Source organism: Dipodomys ordii, unplaced genomic scaffold (assembly GCF_000151885.1).
Source record: "Dipodomys ordii isolate 6190 unplaced genomic scaffold, Dord_2.0 Scaffold6, whole genome shotgun sequence".
NCBI lineage: Eukaryota > Metazoa > Chordata > Mammalia > Rodentia > Heteromyidae > Dipodomys > Dipodomys ordii.
This window is the reverse complement of record NW_012267222.1, coordinates 17,225,704-17,243,407: the sequence shown is the minus strand read 5'-3', so window position 1 is coordinate 17,243,407 and position 17,704 is coordinate 17,225,704. Positions and strand designations below refer to the sequence as shown.

Sequence of the window (17,704 nt, the reverse complement as noted above, 5' to 3'; positions counted from 1 at the left end):
AGGGAGAGGGAGAGGGAGAGGGAGAGGGAGAGGGAGAGGGAGAGGTGTGGCTGATATGGTTAGTGTAAGATATCTCAAACTTCTCCCTCATGCCCTATTGATGCTATGACTCCCATTCAGCCCAAGGAAAACAGGAATTTGCAGGTTTTTATAAAAGCAGCTACACATACAGCTCTGAAAGATGGAGAGATAGGGGTTCCTGGAGGAAATAACAGAGCTGTAATAAATGCTTCCGCTGCCATAAGAACAAAGCAGCCTGTTAAACACCAACAGGTCAATAGAAATGTGTTCATCCTTTCTTAATTTTATGTTAGGTTTGTTTCTCAAATACAATAATAACTGAATTGGCAAACTAAGTTGCAACTCAGCCAAATGCACTTTCTTGTTGAGTTTGAAAGGAAATTTGAAAGCTGCTGCAGCTGTGGGAAACAAGGGGCCTGACCACACCTCTAACACTGGCCCATCTTACCCTCATGGGATCACTCACAAATCCCTGAATGAGAACAAGGCAAGGTACTACCAGATAACACTTCTGTGGTGCTGCCCTGGAGGACTGAGAAAGAATGAAGGCCCTGAACAAAAGGCAACCAATTCCCTGCGGACGACATTCAACCCTCACACCACACCGGGTCCCTCTGGCCAGAGCAGATAGATCACTCTTCCTCAACTACTGGCCTCTTTCCACTTCACATCTCACCTGAGGCAAGAGTCTATACAAAAATCAGACCCAGTCAATGTTTAAAACTCAGGATGTTTCACATCAAACTCCAAGTATTTCTCTCTACCCTATTATAACCCTCCAGCCTCCCACTCTGCTGAGACTGTCTAGCACAGCCCTTCATTGTTGTTTTCTTTTTTTGGGGGGAGGAGGTGTTGGTGGTGGGGCTTCAACTCAAGACTAGGTGCTGTCCCTGAGCTCTTTTTGCTCATTGAGCCACAGCTCCACTTCCCTGTTTCTGGTGATTAATTGGACTTTCCTGCTCAGGTGGGCAGCAAACCACATTTCTCAGATCTCAGCCTCCTGAGTAGTTAGAATTGTAGGCATGAGCCACTGGCACCTGACCAGCCTTTCATTTTTTATACCTCCCTTTCTCTTCACTTCTAAAACCAGACACCTACACAGAGCTGGCTTTCTCAGCAGGACCACTGACCTCACGAAACCTCTCCCCACCTCCTGAGTGACTACAGGTAACATATGGCAGGTTTATAACTCCTACAGGCTTGATTCTCTCTCTTGCACACCTACTCCTGCCTTGTGGCTGGCTGGGAGCTGGTGTCCCTATAATATTCAAATGGTTCCATTGGAAGAGTTTTACTTGTGGATGACATTAGTCTCCTGTTTTTTGTTTTTTGTTTTTTTTTTTCCTGGTAAAACCATCTCAAATCCATTCAATGGGATTAAATAAATCACTATAACAGATGAATGAGAGTTCAGACTCCTACTTTAACAAACATCACTGACTAGCCATGTTTGGCAGCTGATAACCACACTTAAAACACACACTGGACACAACGGGAAAAACAGAGGCTGTGGCTTCCAGACCTGCTAAATGATCTAAGTAAGACAGTTGGTCTCTTGGGATCTGAGTTTGCAGTTTTTTTTCTTTTCAATTTTTTCCTGTGGCTTTACAGATGTTTTTGAATATTTTTAGCATTTTCAAGTAATATTTGGGAGCCAGTTAATATGCTGCCTCCTTTTGAGAGAAATAATACTATTTAAAACTATATGGCTGGGGGCTGGGAAGGTGGCTTAATGGTAGAGTGCTTGCCGCGCCCACAAGAGGCCCTTGGTTCAATCCTCAGTACCACATAAGCAGAAAAGGCCAGAGTGGCTTGAGTGGTAAGAGTGCTAGCCTTGAGCTGAAGAGCTGAGGGACAGTGCCCAGGTCTAGAGTTCAGGCCCCACGACCAACCAAAAAACAAAAACAACAACAAAAATGTGTATGGCTGGGAATGTGGCACAGTGGTAGAGTGCTTGCCTAGTATGCATAAAGTACTAGGTTCAATTCCTGAGTACCACATAAACAGAAAAAGCCAGAAATGGCACTGTGCTCAAGTGGTATAGTGCTAGCCTTGAGCAAAAGCAGCTCAGGAACAGTGCTTAAACAGTGTTCAAGCCCCCGTCTGGCAAAAAAACCAAACCAAAACAACAAAACTATGTAAGAGCCCGGTGCAGCTATTTTATTGAGTGCCCGTTGGAGGTATGGCCTTGAACTTGCCATGCAAGTTTCTTTTTTTTTTTGGGGGGGGTGGGGTCGGTCGTGGGGCCTGAACTTTGGGTCTGGGCACTGTCCCTCAGCTCTTCAGCTCAAGGCTAGCCGTCTACCACTTGAGCCACAGTGCCACTTCCGGTTTTTTTTCTTCTGCTTATGTGGTGCTGAGGAATTGAACGCAGGGCCTCATGCATGCAAGGCCAAGCACTCTACCACTGAGCCACCTTTCTAGCCTAAGGGTGCAAGTTTCTAGAAACTGAAGACAAGGTAGCTGGGGTGGACAGGGGTAGTTATAATCAGCTTGAGGACTGGGGGAAATTCTAATCAACTTTGTAATGCCTGTGTTGGACTTTATCATCACAGATAGTCTCAAGGAAAGGCCTCCATCTGAAACTTATCTTCTTTATGTGGAGGAAACTCTCTGCCTGATCCTGGATTCTGGCTACAGAGAGGTTTCCTGTGTTTTGAATTTCGCATGGGAAGAGCTGTACAAAAAGAAGTGATTATAAGCCATGGTCTCAAATGAAACCATATGAAGAAGGCACGTACCAGGTCAATCAGGTCACTGAGGTTTTTCTCGATTTGCTGTGGAGGCAGGCGCCTCATTAGGTCCAAGGCACAATCCAGCTGCTGATCACTCTGTGGAGGAAGAAAAAGAGTGCTTAAGTCACTTCTGCCCATAGTAAGAATTCTTTCTTAAAAGTATCTTTCTGGTTGCTCGGGGCATATTCTAAAACCCAAAGAGACCCACCATGGACCTCCACCAAATCTGCATGTGGTTCAGCCCATAGTCGGGACAGATGCTATGCAGGCTGCCTGCCCTCCTTCCAGAGAAGCCTCTGTACTAGATCCCAAAGGAAGTGGAGCAGGGCACAAGTCTTCTTGCTATGTGCTCAGAAGACTTGACAGCTGATGTGCCAGCTTCCCAATTGGTTCTATGGTAAGCAGGCTCCTGTAGCAGGTTTGCCAGGCAAGGGTTTGATGAGCTTCATGCCACAGATAAACCAGGCAAAGATAGAATGTTCTATGATAGGGATAAAAGTGCACCATTCATTCAAACAGGCTGGGAAGTTTTCTGAGACCCTGTGCAAACAAGACCTGAGCTCGCTCCAGCTAGCAACAGAGCAGCTGACTGCTGCCGTGGGGTGCCTATAGTTTTTGCCTATTGCGTGTTTTTTGAAAGTTATGCACAGTGTGCTTCAGCAGACCTTCCTCACTTAATACTTAGATTATAACTATTTACTAAGGTCACTATGTCCCAGTCACCACAAATATACAGAAAATAATGAAAGCAAGGAAGGGGGAGGGAGGGAGAGACTGGGGACAAGATGGTAAAGTGAAGTGAACTGGGAGGAAGGCAGTAGACTATAGCTAAGAAGCTCAGAGAAGGTGGGGAAATGGCAAGGAAAGGAAAAATGGCAGTGACCCCTGTCACACTCGTAAAGTTCAACCAGTGAGGAAGGTGGAACCCTTAACAGTGCCACCTGATTTGTGGTTGGAACCAGTCTGTCCCAACTAATTTCAGGACGTTTGAGAGCTCTAAATCAACAAGCTAATGAGTCTCTCATAAAATAGACAAGGTAATCCTCAAAACACTACATTTGGACATAATGAGATACCACCTTTGAATATTACCACTTACATCCAGGCCTGTTAACCACAAGTAAGCAGTGGGGCACAGACCCACTTTATAGCCACAAAGACAGAACATGTTTCTAATCAGAGTCAATTTCATTTCCAGATATTGGCTTGTCACATGTAGAAGGCTGTTTAAAACAAAAAAAAAAAAAAAGGTCGGGTGCTGGTGGCTTATCCTGTAATCCTAGCTACTCAGGAGGCTGAGATCTGAGGATCTCGGTTCAAAGCCAGCCTAGGCAGGAAAGACCGTGAGATTCCTATCTCCAATAAACCACCAGAAAACAGGAAGTGGCACTGTGGCTCAAGTGGTAGAGCGCTTGCCTTGAGCTGGAGAGCTGAGGGGCAGCGCCCAGGCCCAGAGTTCAAGCCCCACAACTGACCCCCCCCAAAAAAAAAGCTCCTGCCTTGCTCGTGGCAGTTATCAGTGACCGTCCGTTTGTCCTAGGACACATAACAAACTGGCTACTCTGCAAAGAAATAAAAACCAAACTGAAAACACCAACACCGAAACCCTAACACTTGTTTTGCTTAAACAAACACTCCGCAGCTCCCCATTCCTAACTGGGCCTCACGGGTCGACACCAACACATGTCAGCCAAGGCCATGGTAACAGGGGTTTGGCTGGCTGGCATCAATAGGAATTTTAACACCATGCCTAGGGCAGAGCACAGATAAACTGACTTGACTAGAGATGCATCTTCAACTCCTAGGTCTGTCATTCATTCAACTGGTGATCCTAGGTACGTTTCCCCTCCTTTACTTACTCCCCTGGATGGGAGCAGCTCTACAGATGAGAGTGCATGGGGCTGGGAAGGTGGCTCAGTGGTAGAGCGCATGCCTTGCATGCATGAAGGCCCTGGGTTCGATTCCTCAGCACCACATAAGCAGAAAAAAAAAGCCGGAAGTGGCACTGTGGCTCAAGTGGTAGAGCGCTAGCCTTGAGCTGAAGAGCTGAGGGACAGTGCCCAGGCCCAGAGTTCAAGCCCATGACTGGACCCCAAAAAAAAAAAAACAAAAAACAGATAAGAGTGCATGCAGGCTGGCTGGTGGTTCACACCTGTAACTCTAGCTACTCAATAGGCTGAGCTCTGAGGAAAAAGGTTCAAAGCCAACCAGAGCAGGAAAATCCATGAGACATTTATATCCAATAAACCACCAGAAAAACTGAAGAAGTGCTGTGGCTCAGAGTGGTAAGAGTACTAGCCTTGAGCAAAAAAGCTCAGGGATAGCACCCAGGCCCTGAGTTCAAGTCCCATGACAAAAAAAGAATGCAAAGAATGAATGAAGGATATGTAACACAAGATAGCTTGTGTTTACTGGTTGGAGAATGATGTAAATATACATACAGGTCTTACATATTTCGAAAATAGTTTTAAATACACTTTACAATATCCTTCTCACTCTACCCAATCCTGATCTGATCTCTCCTACTGTGTTGGGAGTTTGAATCAACTGTTCACACTTCACAATGGCTAAGTGTTCCCTTGCCTGGGCAAGAATGAAACCCTAAATGATTCAACTGAAACTTGTCACAAACTGTGAACTAGTGTTTCTTAGCCAGGAGTGATTTTTGGAGGGCAGCCCCAACCCCTGCCAGGAGATGCTGAGTGACACATGGAAGCAGATCAGGCTGGAAAGGGGGAAGCTGCTGCTGTTTAGTGGGGAGGGCTTATGATGCCCTAAACATCCAGTCGTGCATAGGACAACTTTCCCACAACCATTGTCTCAATTGCTGGCCTGGGTACTAAACCTCAAATCATCATTAAGGGGTCCTGGTCAAATCAAAGACAAAGCCTGTCTACAGAAATTGCACAGGGTAGAGGAATGCTGTGCCTACAATTCTACTCCAAACACACTCACAAGCTCTTTTGGTCTCTGGAAAATAACTAGACATTAACAATCTTTTTCAGTTATAACTAAACCTAGCTAATTTGAAACTGTAATCCAGAACATCTTGGGATTCAGAAGGGATTACATAAAACTTGAGAAGCGTTATCCAGAAAAAGACCTAACTTGACCAGAGAGGGCAATGTGTAAACACAGCATTCAGACCCTCTGTGGGGCCTCTTCACCTCCCAGCCAGTCAAACCATCCTTATCCCAAAGACCAGCCACAGGCGGCCGGGCTGGCTATACCTCCTGCCGGCACCACACTTTCCCTAAACCATCAAACTCACATTGTGCATTCGTCCCAATTAATCTTAATTGGAAATGTTTCACAGCAAATTTCTAGGGCTAAGGATGTTTAACTATCATTAAACTAGGAAATGACTAAATGCTTCCTTCCCCTAAGTGAAGCAACATGGGAAAGCTTACTGACAGCTTGTAAAAAGTTAAAATTACACTCACAGGAGTCAGCCCAAACCCATAAGGGGCCAAACAGAAAGAGAACGAAGAAACATGGATGACTTACAGCCATACACAACATTTGGGACCCCAGAAACAGGACAACAGGGAGGGGTAGAGTCCCCAAAGGGGTCGATGACCTGGGATGCAGCTACATTCATAAGGCCCAGAAGAAAGCAACAGTGAATTGTTATTTAGACACAAACATATGTGTGTGCGTGTATATGTTCATGCAGTTTAACACAGCAAAACTTTTCCTCTTCTGCTTCAAACAAGGGAATGAAGAACACAAAGTTGGGAAGAACAAGGAGGAAATGACAACAAACCACCAAAAGGTGACAGTAATGTGGCCCAGGCCTTCTATGGAATGGGAAGACCCATGATGTCAGAACCTAACATTAGTTAATATGCCACTAAGCCAAAGCTTACGTTACCAAGATGATTACTGGACAGATGCCCAAGGTGTTTTTTTCCCTTTTTTTTTTTCTTTTAGGTCCAAGACTGGAATTCAAACTCAGTACCTTCCCCTTTTGCCTACTGGCTAGTGTTCTATCAACTAAGCCACAGCTTAACCCCTCAAGGTAACTTTTTAAAGATACTAGAGAGGAATATGAACAGGAGCAAGTGAGGACAGGGTTTCAGTCTTTCTGTTCACTAGATGTGCATGTGACTTAACCTTGTGACCTGAGATTTGGACTTGATGGCTTCTAAGATTCCTTCTAGATGGACCATGACTTATACCCTACCTAAAGTACAGACAGCCACAGAACTGAGTCCCATCTGCCCCGTCATTCTGGATTCTGTCCCATGCAGACCAACAACTAGGTGCTATAACAATTACAGTCTGTGTGCCAACCTTGGGCCAGGCTCTGATCGTGGCCCACAGCATGAAACTGAGTCCTAAACACTAGAGTGTCTATACTCAGCTAGGTGCCAGTGGCTCATGCCTATCATCCTAGTTACTCAGGAGGCTGAGATCTGAGGATCAAGGTTCAAAGCCAGCCTGGGCAGAGAAATCCACAAGACTTATTCAGAACTGAGGTATAGCTCAAGTGGCAGAGCACCAGCCATGAGCAAAAAAGTCTAATTAGAGAACACCAAACCCTAAGGTTGAAGGACCAGTTCCAGCACAAAAACAAAACAAAACAAAAAAGAACCAACTGTCTATAAATGAGACAAGGCAGTGTAGTGTGGTCAGTAACAGGACACAGAAGGTCCAAAGACACAGGCACAACTCACAGCACACTGATTTTCCCAGGATCTCCCTCCCTTGTGGTTTCCTTTATCCACAAGTTCTATTTATTTTGCAAATTGTCACCCCTTGACTAAGACAGCTTCTCTGAAATGTCGACTGATTCCAGACACCCCGTTCATAAAATGAGCTTTTACCCTTCCATCTCCCACTGGAGGTGTACTGAATTGAAAAATAAATAGCAGAAGAATGACCATTTCATTACATCCTCCAGAATTCTCTGCCCATTCAATTCGTCATTCACTAATTATTTATAGTGTCTCCTAGGTAACAAGCACTGTTTCTGATGCTGAATGGTGAACATAAAGTCTTCTTAGAGCTTATGATGCTGTCAAAATCAGGAAGGGCAAAGAGCAAGGCATACGTCTGTAAGGACGTGGAGGCATGTGCCAAGGAGGCGCCTTCGCAGTTCATCACCTGAGACAGGAAATGTGTTTGCTTTTTGCTGGTTTTCCTCTGACTTTAAAGAAAAAGCACACAAAACAGCTTAAGTTATCCCATAGCAAGTAAAATAATATTAATATGGACAAGAACAATTTTCCAGAAAATAATGGAAGTCAAAATACTACAGCACAAAATGCCCACTGGAGAATTCAGACATGAGTGTTGTTAAATCATCAGCTGTCAAAGCTGGCCTATTTAACAAACTCAAAATCCACGTGTAAACCACCAACAAATAAAATGCATGTGCTGTCCCACAAGGGGATGCCAGGAATAGAGCATGTCCCAGCCTAGCCTAAGCTCGAGCCTATCCCGGAGCCAAGGTGCCCACCAAGTGGTGCCATAAGCCCCTAGATGTCTCAAGAGCAAGCAAGCACGGGAGCCAGGCCATTATCCTAAGCCCTGAGGAGTCCCTGGGACTTTGCGGGGCAAGTACACCTGAAGGAAAGGAAGGAGGCCTGCAGAAACACCTGTGCTTTGTTGCAAGGGACAGATAGGCTGGATGACTCTCCAGGAACTCACGGGAGCTCCGAGGCTCTGGTTTACAGCTTTGTCTCCAGCAGTTTTCTCTTTATAGGTAAGTATCTGTGCTGTGTTCTTCACCTTTTTTTTTTTTTTTTTTGCCAGTCCTGGGGCTTGAACTCAGGCCTAAGGGCTGTCCTTGAGCTTCTTTTGCTTAAGGCTAGTGCTCTATCACTTGAGCCACAGCGCTACTTCCAGCCTTTTCTGGTTCTATGGAACTGAGCAAATTTTGTGCATGCTAGGCAAGCATTCTTCCATTAAGCCACATTCACAACCCTTCACCTTTTTCGTCTTTAAAAGTCATATTTCCAGAAATATTTAGAAGCCTCTCAAGATTTTTCCACAGACAAACAACACTGAGTGTCTAAGAAGGTAAAGTAGGCTGTATTTTCTAGCTGGGTGCTGGTGGTTCAGGCCTGTCATCCTAGCTACTCAGGAGTCTGAGATCTGAGGAATGCGGTTCAAAGCCAGCCCAGGAAGAAAAGTCCCCATGAGACTCTTACCTCCAATTAACTACTCAAAAACCAGAAGTGGAGCTGTGGCTCAAAGTGGTAGAGCGCTAGCCTTGAGCGGAAGATCTCAAGGACAGTGCCCAAGCCCTACAACTGACAAGAAAAAAAAATAGCTGTAACTAGACAATCTACCCCATGAGCTCCACTTGCAAGGAGTGTGTATGTGTGTGTGTGGGGGGGGGGGGTGGGCTATCTGTGCCCCCTTCACTGGAACTGGGAGAGCGCCTATCTGTGACTGTCTCCTCACCGTTGCATAACTGGTGCTTGTTAACTTCCAAGGCCACTTGGCACCTACAGTTCCTACCCTGCCTGCTGTGTACACACACTGGAGACCTCAGGAGGCCATGCTGTGCACAGGTCCACCAAGCCCTGAAACAAGGCCACAGGGCCTCTGTGGACCCCAAGGATCTGTGAAACCAGATGCCTATGAGACCCAAGACCTCCACTGCCCAGCTTTGAATATAACTGCAATAGTGCAAGACCCTGTCCTGAGCTGCCAGGCCTGGACTCGACTCTCTGAGGATGGAAGCTACCAGATACAATGAGGCCAAAGTTCTCTTAAGTGTCAGGTCTTAGGTGATCTTGTTAGACAGCCATAGGAAGTGGCAACAAAGGAATCCTATGGTGACAGAGTGGAGAGTCAAGAGTACAGTGGAGAAGATGAGGAGTCACCCCGGAAATGCAGGAGACATAAGGCCTGGGGCAACTTGCTTCCTAGCTGGGGCCACTGCTAGAAGTCGGTGCCAGGTGCATGTTTCAGGGATAAATGGTAATTCATTCCCATTGCTAGTATTTTTACACATGATGCCTGCCTCACCCCGCCACAGCAGAATGCGTGAGGGCAGACCTGGACTTCACAACGTCATCTGTACGTCAGCAACACTCCAGAGCCTTGGGCCTGCAAAGTCTGTGCAGACGTTCACCCTGGCTTTGGCTGGTTTACAGTCCCCAGAGGGCCAGCAAGCCCCGACTTCACAGAGGGAAACAAGGCTAGAGCCCAAGGCTGACTTACAGACACTTTGTCTCATTCAACCAGGACTGCTCTCATAATCTAGGATCCGGCAAGCAGCTACTTAAAAGCAGCAAGTGTTTCCTGCCTGTGGCTTAGGAACAATTTGTGCTGGGGGCTATTTGGGGGAACGTTTCAAGGCTGAGGCCAGCCATAACTAGTCTTTGGGTCACTCTGGAAAACTGTGCATTTGGGATTAATAAAAGGCAAAGTGCTTCTTTTCCAGAGTGACCGCCCTCGGGAGGGCCACAGTGGTGACGGCAGCACAGACACAAACCCGCACACACCCTCCTGACACTTTGGTTCCCAAAGGAAAATGCTTTACTGAGTGAGTCACAGTGAATGACAAGATTGGAACTCAGGATCTTATACTTGACGGGCAGGTGCTCTGCCAATTGAGCTACACCCTCAGTTTTTTGGGTTTATTTCAAATCAGATTTCAGATTCATGCCAGGGCCAGCCTGAATGGAAATCTTTCTACCTTATAGCTAGGATGACAAGCATGTGCCACCATACCTAGTTTTTTATTTTTTTTAATTAGTTGAGCATCTCACATTATTATTGTTATTGCTGTTATTATTATTGCCTTGCTGGCCTTTGTTTCCTAAATACTTAAGATTACAGACTTAAGCCGTCATACTCAGCTCAAAGTACTTCTTTGTATTGATGGTGGTGGTGGTCCTGGGGTCTGAACTCAGCCTGGGCACTGTCCCTCAGCTCTTCAGCTCAAGGCTAGTGCTCTACCACTTGAGCCACAGTGCCACTTCCAGCTTTTTCTGTTTTTGTGGTGCTGAGGAATCGAACACAGGGCCTCATGCATGCAAGGCAAGCACTCTACCACTGAGCTACCTTCCCAGCCCCTCAAAGTACTTCTTTTAATTCTAAAAGGGCAATCTGTGTAACATGTATTGAATGGCCCATGCTTTTACACAATGCCAGTGAACACAGAACAGTGAGTCACATGCAGGTAAGCCATGTCAACCTGACCCAGACACACCTGTAAAAGCATCCATCCTGTTTGTTTACATTTTCCTGCCCTTCTGTTGAGCTGTTACGCTTCCTCACCTACCACATTGCTTCTCATCTGCTACAGTGTGAGAAATGTGACAAGAAGGGCCTATTCCTGTTTAAAACAAACATACCATGAGCCCACATACCATGAGCAGGTACAAATCTCAGGCTCAGCCCTTGGGGTCCAAAGGTCCACACACACACACACACACACACACACACACACACACACACACATACATTTGGGTGTGAATGTGCACGGGTTTTCACCCTTCTCTCAGAGAAACCTCAGCCCTTGGGGTCCAGAGGTCCAGACACACACACACACACACATACATTTGGGTGTGAATGTGCACGGGTTTTCACCCTTCTCTCAGAGAAACCTAAGATGCTAAAGAGACAGATAAATAGAGTAACTTTGCAGAGCAGATTTAAGCAAGCAACAAGTCACTACTTTGCTCTTGGAGCCTCCATTTTCTTAAAAACATAGGTCACCTTGCAAGGCCACTGCAAATGGGGTCTGGACTACCCTGCAGCGCCCAACCCCAAAGAGTGAGATTCCCCCAGAGCAGAAAGCGCAGGGCTTCTCTGCCAAGACTTTTGCATAACATTTTTTTTGGGTGCTCAAGGGCCTGTTCTTCCCTGGCTTTTCCTGCACTTGACACAGGTTTTCCATTTAGGCTGCCAGGCAGCTCTAGAAAGGTGGGTGGAATGTTATTCCGGTTTCTAAGCCATTAAGCACCAACAAAGAAGGGCAGAGTTCACAACACTCACCCCATACAAACCTGGTTTCCTACAGCCAAAATGAGAGTAAGAGCAGAAGACAAGAGTTCCAGTCATTCATGCATCTTCCTCCCTTGCATCTGTGTGCCTTTCGCCAACTTCCTACAGCCAGCCCACTTCTCCTCGGCTATTTCTCAGCCCAGGACATCAGCAGGCATAGTTCCACAATGGAGCCATCTCCCCTTTTGCTGGTGTTCTCACTCCCAATGAAGGCCAGCAAAACTAGAGAACCTGGCAGACCTAGGAGTGTCCCCAAGCACCCTATCAACAGTGAGATTTCCACGTGTCTTCTCTCCCTGGTGTGTTTATTCCAGGGGAAAACTTAGCAATCTCCATACAGGCTCTAAACCAATGCTCAGCAGCCAGTGGATTTTTCCTTTACACAACCATGCAGGAAGTGAACTATCCGAAGTGAGTCACACTCAAGGGCTGGACCCATGCCTGTTCACAGCCCCAATTTCCTAACTGCACAGCACAGGGCAGATCCTTGGCAGAGATCAGGATTTGACTGGTGGACCTGGTGCAATGGCTTGGCTCTCAGAAAAGAGAAAGAGGAGAAAGGAGAAGTCACCAGGGAAGGGGGAGGAGTGGGCACTGCTGTACCTTTCCATGGCACAGCAGGCTCTGTACTTAGCAAGCACAGGCTGACTTGGGGGTTCCTCTACCCACCCCTAGACAACAGACACTCATGCCTTCCCTCCAGCATACAGCCAGCAGCCACGTTTCTCTTCCAGCTCCTCAGAGGCTAGACAACCAATTCAGGTGCTAAAACTTAGTCCCCAGCTAGTGCTGCCACAGTGGCTGCCACCTGCTTTCTGAGGGTGGAACATACAAAAGGCAGTGGGATAGCCTGATGAAGAATCCAGTCAGGTGGCAGCAAATAAAGACACCTTGTATCTGGCACTGTTCTAGGCCTAGCCACGAGCCAGCTGGCTAAGAGGGAACACATTCTTATGGGTGTTTCCCTCACCTATCTATACTTTAAAACACAGAACTGTTACACCAAAGAGGACCTAAATGAGGAAACTTGAGGCCCAGACGTGTCTATAACCCCATGGCCAATGGACCAGGACACGTCCTTCACTACACACTTTTCTCCCACTCTCAGTTTAATAAGTTGAAATTTAAGAATGGAGTTGTGTTTTACACCCCTCACAGTACTATCCTGTGTAAGAGTCTATGTTAGCAGAATACACAATGGTGGTATTAAGAACAGATAGTGGCTCGGGATGAAGCTAGACGGTAGTGTGCTTACCATGTACAAAGTGATGAACTCAATCAGGAGGGAGGGAATTTATATGTAGACCAGACTGATCTTTCAGAAAAACTGTTCTTCACTGATTAAAAATATTGGATACACACACATACACACACACACACACACACACACACACACAGAGATATATTTACATGGTGGCAGTCTACAATACCCACCTACTCAGGAGGTAGTGGCAGGAAGATTTTGAGCTCAAGGCCAAGTCAGGCACAGATCCTATCTCAGAAAAAAAGGCTGGGCTGAGGGTGTAGCTTAGCAGAAGAAAACCCACCTAGCAAGTAAGAGGCCCTGAGTTTAAACCCCAATACTACAAATCAACCAATAAATAAAACAAAATGGGTTAAGCAATAAAACATCTGCTGTAGCATATGCCAGGCCCTAGGTTCAATCTTCAGTACCAACAAGAGAAAAATGAAAGCAAATGGATTTCTACAGAGAGAGGCTAGAGACATGGCTCAAAGGGTAGAATACTTGCAAGCACAAGGCTCTAAGTCTTAAACATGATTAATTTCAAAAGAGAAAACAGAAGAAAGTAACAATGGCTATGGTCCACTAGGGATGGGGGTGGGAACACAACTATGACCCTAGTTTCATAAGCAAGTAAATGGAAACAGTTTCTTCTAGGCTGGGAAAATTACAGGTTATTCCTCTACTTCCACATTCTGTGCTGTCATCTTGGATTATGGACTTGATTCTCAACACTGTCATGGACGAGTGGACTTCTGGAAAACATTGCAGCCTTTTACAGATAGTTCCTCTGGTTGATGGTTCCCTTTCCCCTCCAGAAGATCTACAGGGCGCTGTCACCTATGGTCTGGTCATTAATGCTTCAGAGATGTCTGCAGCTGCTGCTCTTGCATGATCCTGGCAGGATTCACATAGCAAACGACTAATCCCACCACTCTGCCAACTGGCAGTGAGACACATAATTAGGAGAAATCCAGAGACATCTTCCCGTGGATGCCATACATGCTGTCCATGTTTACTTCAACAGCACAGGAAATTCAAAGAAGCCTTTCTTGAAAGTCAGAGACAAGGCAGAGTGCCTCTGTATTCCAAGAAAGAGGGAAAGGGGGGGGGGCAGGGGGAGGAAGGAGAAGGATTGGGATGGGGGGGACGGTGGGGCTGGGAAGGGATGTGAAGGGTAAACAAAGGAGGAGGATGCAATGCTTGGCAAGAAATGTACGCATTATCCTGCCCATGTAATTGTAACCCCTCTGTACAGTATGTTCACAAATTAAATTAAAAAAAAAAAAAGAAAAGTAAACTCCCGGGGCTGGGAAGGTGGCTCAGTGGTAGAGCGCTTGCCTTGCATGCCTGAGTCCCTGGGTTCGATTCCTCAGCACCATATAAGCAAAAAGAAAAAAAGCCGGAAGTGGCATTGTGGCTCAAGTGGTAGAGTGCTAGCCTTGAGCTGAAGAGCTGAGGGACAGCGCCCAGGCCCAGAGTTCAGGCCCCATAACCGGACCCAAAAAAAAAAAAAAAAAAAAAGAGTGCTGTCTAGCAAGGGTGACTCCAGTACAAGAAAGAAGTAGAGGGGGAACAGAGGAAGGGGGGGGGGAGGAAATGGCAGAGAGGGGAGGGTTCTTGGTTTCTTTTAACAAAGTTTAACTTTTAGTAGACAAATGGTGACTGTACATATTTGTGGAGCACAGTGTGACCCTTTTGTGTGTGTGCCAGTACTGGGGCTTGAGCTCCATGCCTCAAGCTCTTGCTTGGATTTTCCCTTCTAGATGGCACTCTACCACTTAAACCACAACTCCATATACAAATCTCTCAGCAGAGTGCTGGTGGCTCACGTCTGTAATCCTAGCTACTCAGGAGGCTGAGATCTGTTCAAAGGTCTGTGAGACTCAACTCCAGAGCTATTGCTCTGAGTGGTAGAGCACTAGCCTTGAGTGAAAAAGCTAAAGGATAGCATTCAGGCCTGGAGTTCAAGCCCCACGACCAACTGGAAAAAAAAAAGTCAGCTGGGTGCCAGTGGCTCATGCCTGTAATCCTAGCTACTCAGGAGGCTGAGATCTGAGGATCATGGTTCAAAGCCAACCCTGGCTCTTATCTCCAATAAACCACTAGAAAACCAGAAGTAGAGCTGTAGCTCAAGTGGTAGAGCACTGGTCTTGAGCTGAAGAGTGCAGTGACAGTGCCCAAACCCAGAGTTCAAACCCCACAATCAAAAAAAAAAAAAGTCAGATTTATCAACCTGGGCTGACTTTGAACTGTAATCCTCAGATCTCAGCCTCCTAAGTAGCCAGGGTTATAGGCATGAGCCAGTGGTGCCTGGTTCAGTGTGACATTTCAATGCATGTATACAAATGTAATGATCAAGTCAGTCTATCAATTTTCAAACCTTAGACAGACTGCCTTGCAGATATCTGCGGTTGGCGGAAAGGACTCAGAGTAAGACAGAGCACGGTTTTGAGGCTACACCTTGTCATTTCCTGATGGAGACATGGCTTTCATCTTTCTGTTCCTTCATCTATTAAATAGGAACAATCATAATAATATATATGTTTTTATTGAGGTTTGAATTCTGGGCTTTCTTTGCATTTGCTAGGTAAGCACTCTACCACTTGAGTCATAACCCAGCCTGGTATCCATCTTGGGATCTGTCTGAAGACAATTCAGAAAGTGTTAGTCAAAAAGCTAGCACTGCAAGCCGGGTGCTGGTGGCTCACGCCTGTAATCCTAGCTACTCAGGAGGCTGAGATCTGAGGATCTCGGTTCAAAACCAGCCTGGGCAGGAGAGATCGTGAGACTCCTATCTCCAATAAACCACCAGAAAACCGGAAGTGTCGCTGTAGCTCAAGTGGTAGAGCACTTGCCTTGAGCTGAAGAGCTGAGGGACAGTGCCCAGGCCCAGAGTTCAAGCCCCACGACCGACCAAAAAAAAAAAAGAAGCTAGCACTGCCAGGCACTGGTGGCTTACGCCTGTAATCCTAGCCACTCAGGAAGCTGAGATCTGAAGATTGCGGTACAAAGCCAGCCCGGGCTAGGAAAGTCCGCAAGACTCTTACCTCCAATTATCACCAGAAAACTGAAGTGGTGCTGTGGCTCAAGTGGTAGAGCCCTTGCTTGCCTAGAGTTGAAGAGCTCAGGGACAGTGCTCAGGCCCAGAGTTCAAGACCCATAACCAACCAAAACAAACAAACAATAAAAAAACAAACAAAAAAAAAAACCTAGCATTTCGTAGTGCACAGTAAGTGCTCAGTGCTGTGGGCTCCCTCTCACACAGAAAGCCACTGCACAGGATCAGGACTGTAATGCTCCCAGAGGAAGTGAAACACACAGCCGCCCTGGGCTTGTTAATGTCACCTGAAAGCACTCTGAGGGTAGCTGTGAACAAAGGCCAGAAATCAGGTCAGGAGGCCAATCCTCTTTGGTAATTTTCAGCCCCGTTAACAGTTTCCTTAGCGTTTGAGAAAACCCTGCCAACAGGAAGGACACACTTGAGCCTCTAGAGGTTCACAGCCTTCTCCTGTCTACCCTCTGCTGAATGCTAGATCTCAAGAATGTTAGCTAAGGAGCTTAGCATCGCTCAATGGCCAGAGAGAATTAAGGAAAAGGAGTCAGCAAGTTTCTACTCCAAAACGCCATTTTGCTCAGTAGAAACCCAAAGCTAGTATTGGCTGACTGAGTTGACTATCACCAAGTCTCACTCGGCCACCATCCAACACATGCCTTGTCAACAGCGGCAGCCCATGACTCCCACCAACAGTACAGCACTCAGCCAGCAGCTGGCCATAGGCTTCATCTCTCAACTAAGAAAACTGGCAGGGGGAAGCCGGGCGCTGGTGGCTCACGCCTGTAATCCTAGCTACTCAGGAGGCTGAGATCTGAGGATCGCGGTTCAAAGCCAGCCCGGGCAGGAGAGACCGTGAGACTCCTATCTCCAATAAACCACCAGAAAAAAAACCGGAAGTGTCGCTGTAGCTCAAGTGGTAGAGCGCTCGCCTTGAGCTGAAGAGCTGAGGGACAGCACCCAGGCCCAGAGTTCAAGCCCCACGGCTGACCAAAAAAAAAAAAAAGAAAACTGGCAGGGGCTGGGAAGGTGGGTCAGTGGTAGAGCACTTGCCTTGCATGCTCGAGGCCCTGGGTTGGATTCCTCAGCACCACATAAGCAATAAGAAAAAAGCCGGAAGTGGTACTGTGGCTCAAGTGGTAAAAAAAAAACCAACATTTTTAAATCACCATCCTCAAGTTCCTTATATGGCAAGATCTCATTTGATCTTTGTTTAGCTGGTTTGGGTGCTACAGATCAAACTCAAGGGCTCTCACCCACTAAGTACTTTAGTACTGAGCTGCAACATCAGCCTCTTATTTAATTAAAAAAAAAAAAATCCCAGGGGCTGGGGACATAGCTTGGTGTAGAGCACCTACCTAGCGTGTGTTAGGCCTTGGTTTTGATCCCCAGTACTGAAAACAGAAAAATCTTAACGATGTGTTAATGTAAAATCTCAGAGGTGGAAAACAGACAAAGAGTGGTGGACTGGGGCTGGGAAGTTGGCTCAGTGGTAGAGCACTTGCCTTGCATGCTCAAGGCCCTGGGTTCGATTCCTCAGCACCACATAAGAAAAAAGCCGAAAGTGGCACTGTGGCTCAAGTGGTAGAGTGCTAGCCTTGAGCTGAAGAGCTGAGGGACGGCGCCCAGGCCCAGAGTTCAGGCCCCATGACCGGACCCCCCCAAAAAAAGAGTGGTGGA

At 46.6% G+C, this 17,704-nt stretch overlaps 1 protein-coding gene across 1 annotated transcript in view; it reads right to left on the bottom strand.

Annotated features, from left to right (window-relative positions):
- Capzb (capping protein (actin filament) muscle Z-line, beta) overlaps window positions 1–17,704 on the bottom strand; it is a 122,582-nt gene that overhangs the window by 58,059 nt on the left and 46,819 nt on the right. The window contains exon 2 of the mRNA XM_013034241.1: window positions 2,763–2,852. Within this exon, the coding sequence (XP_012889695.1) occupies window positions 2,763–2,852 (90 nt within the window). The remainder of the gene's footprint in view (window positions 1–2,762; window positions 2,853–17,704) is intronic.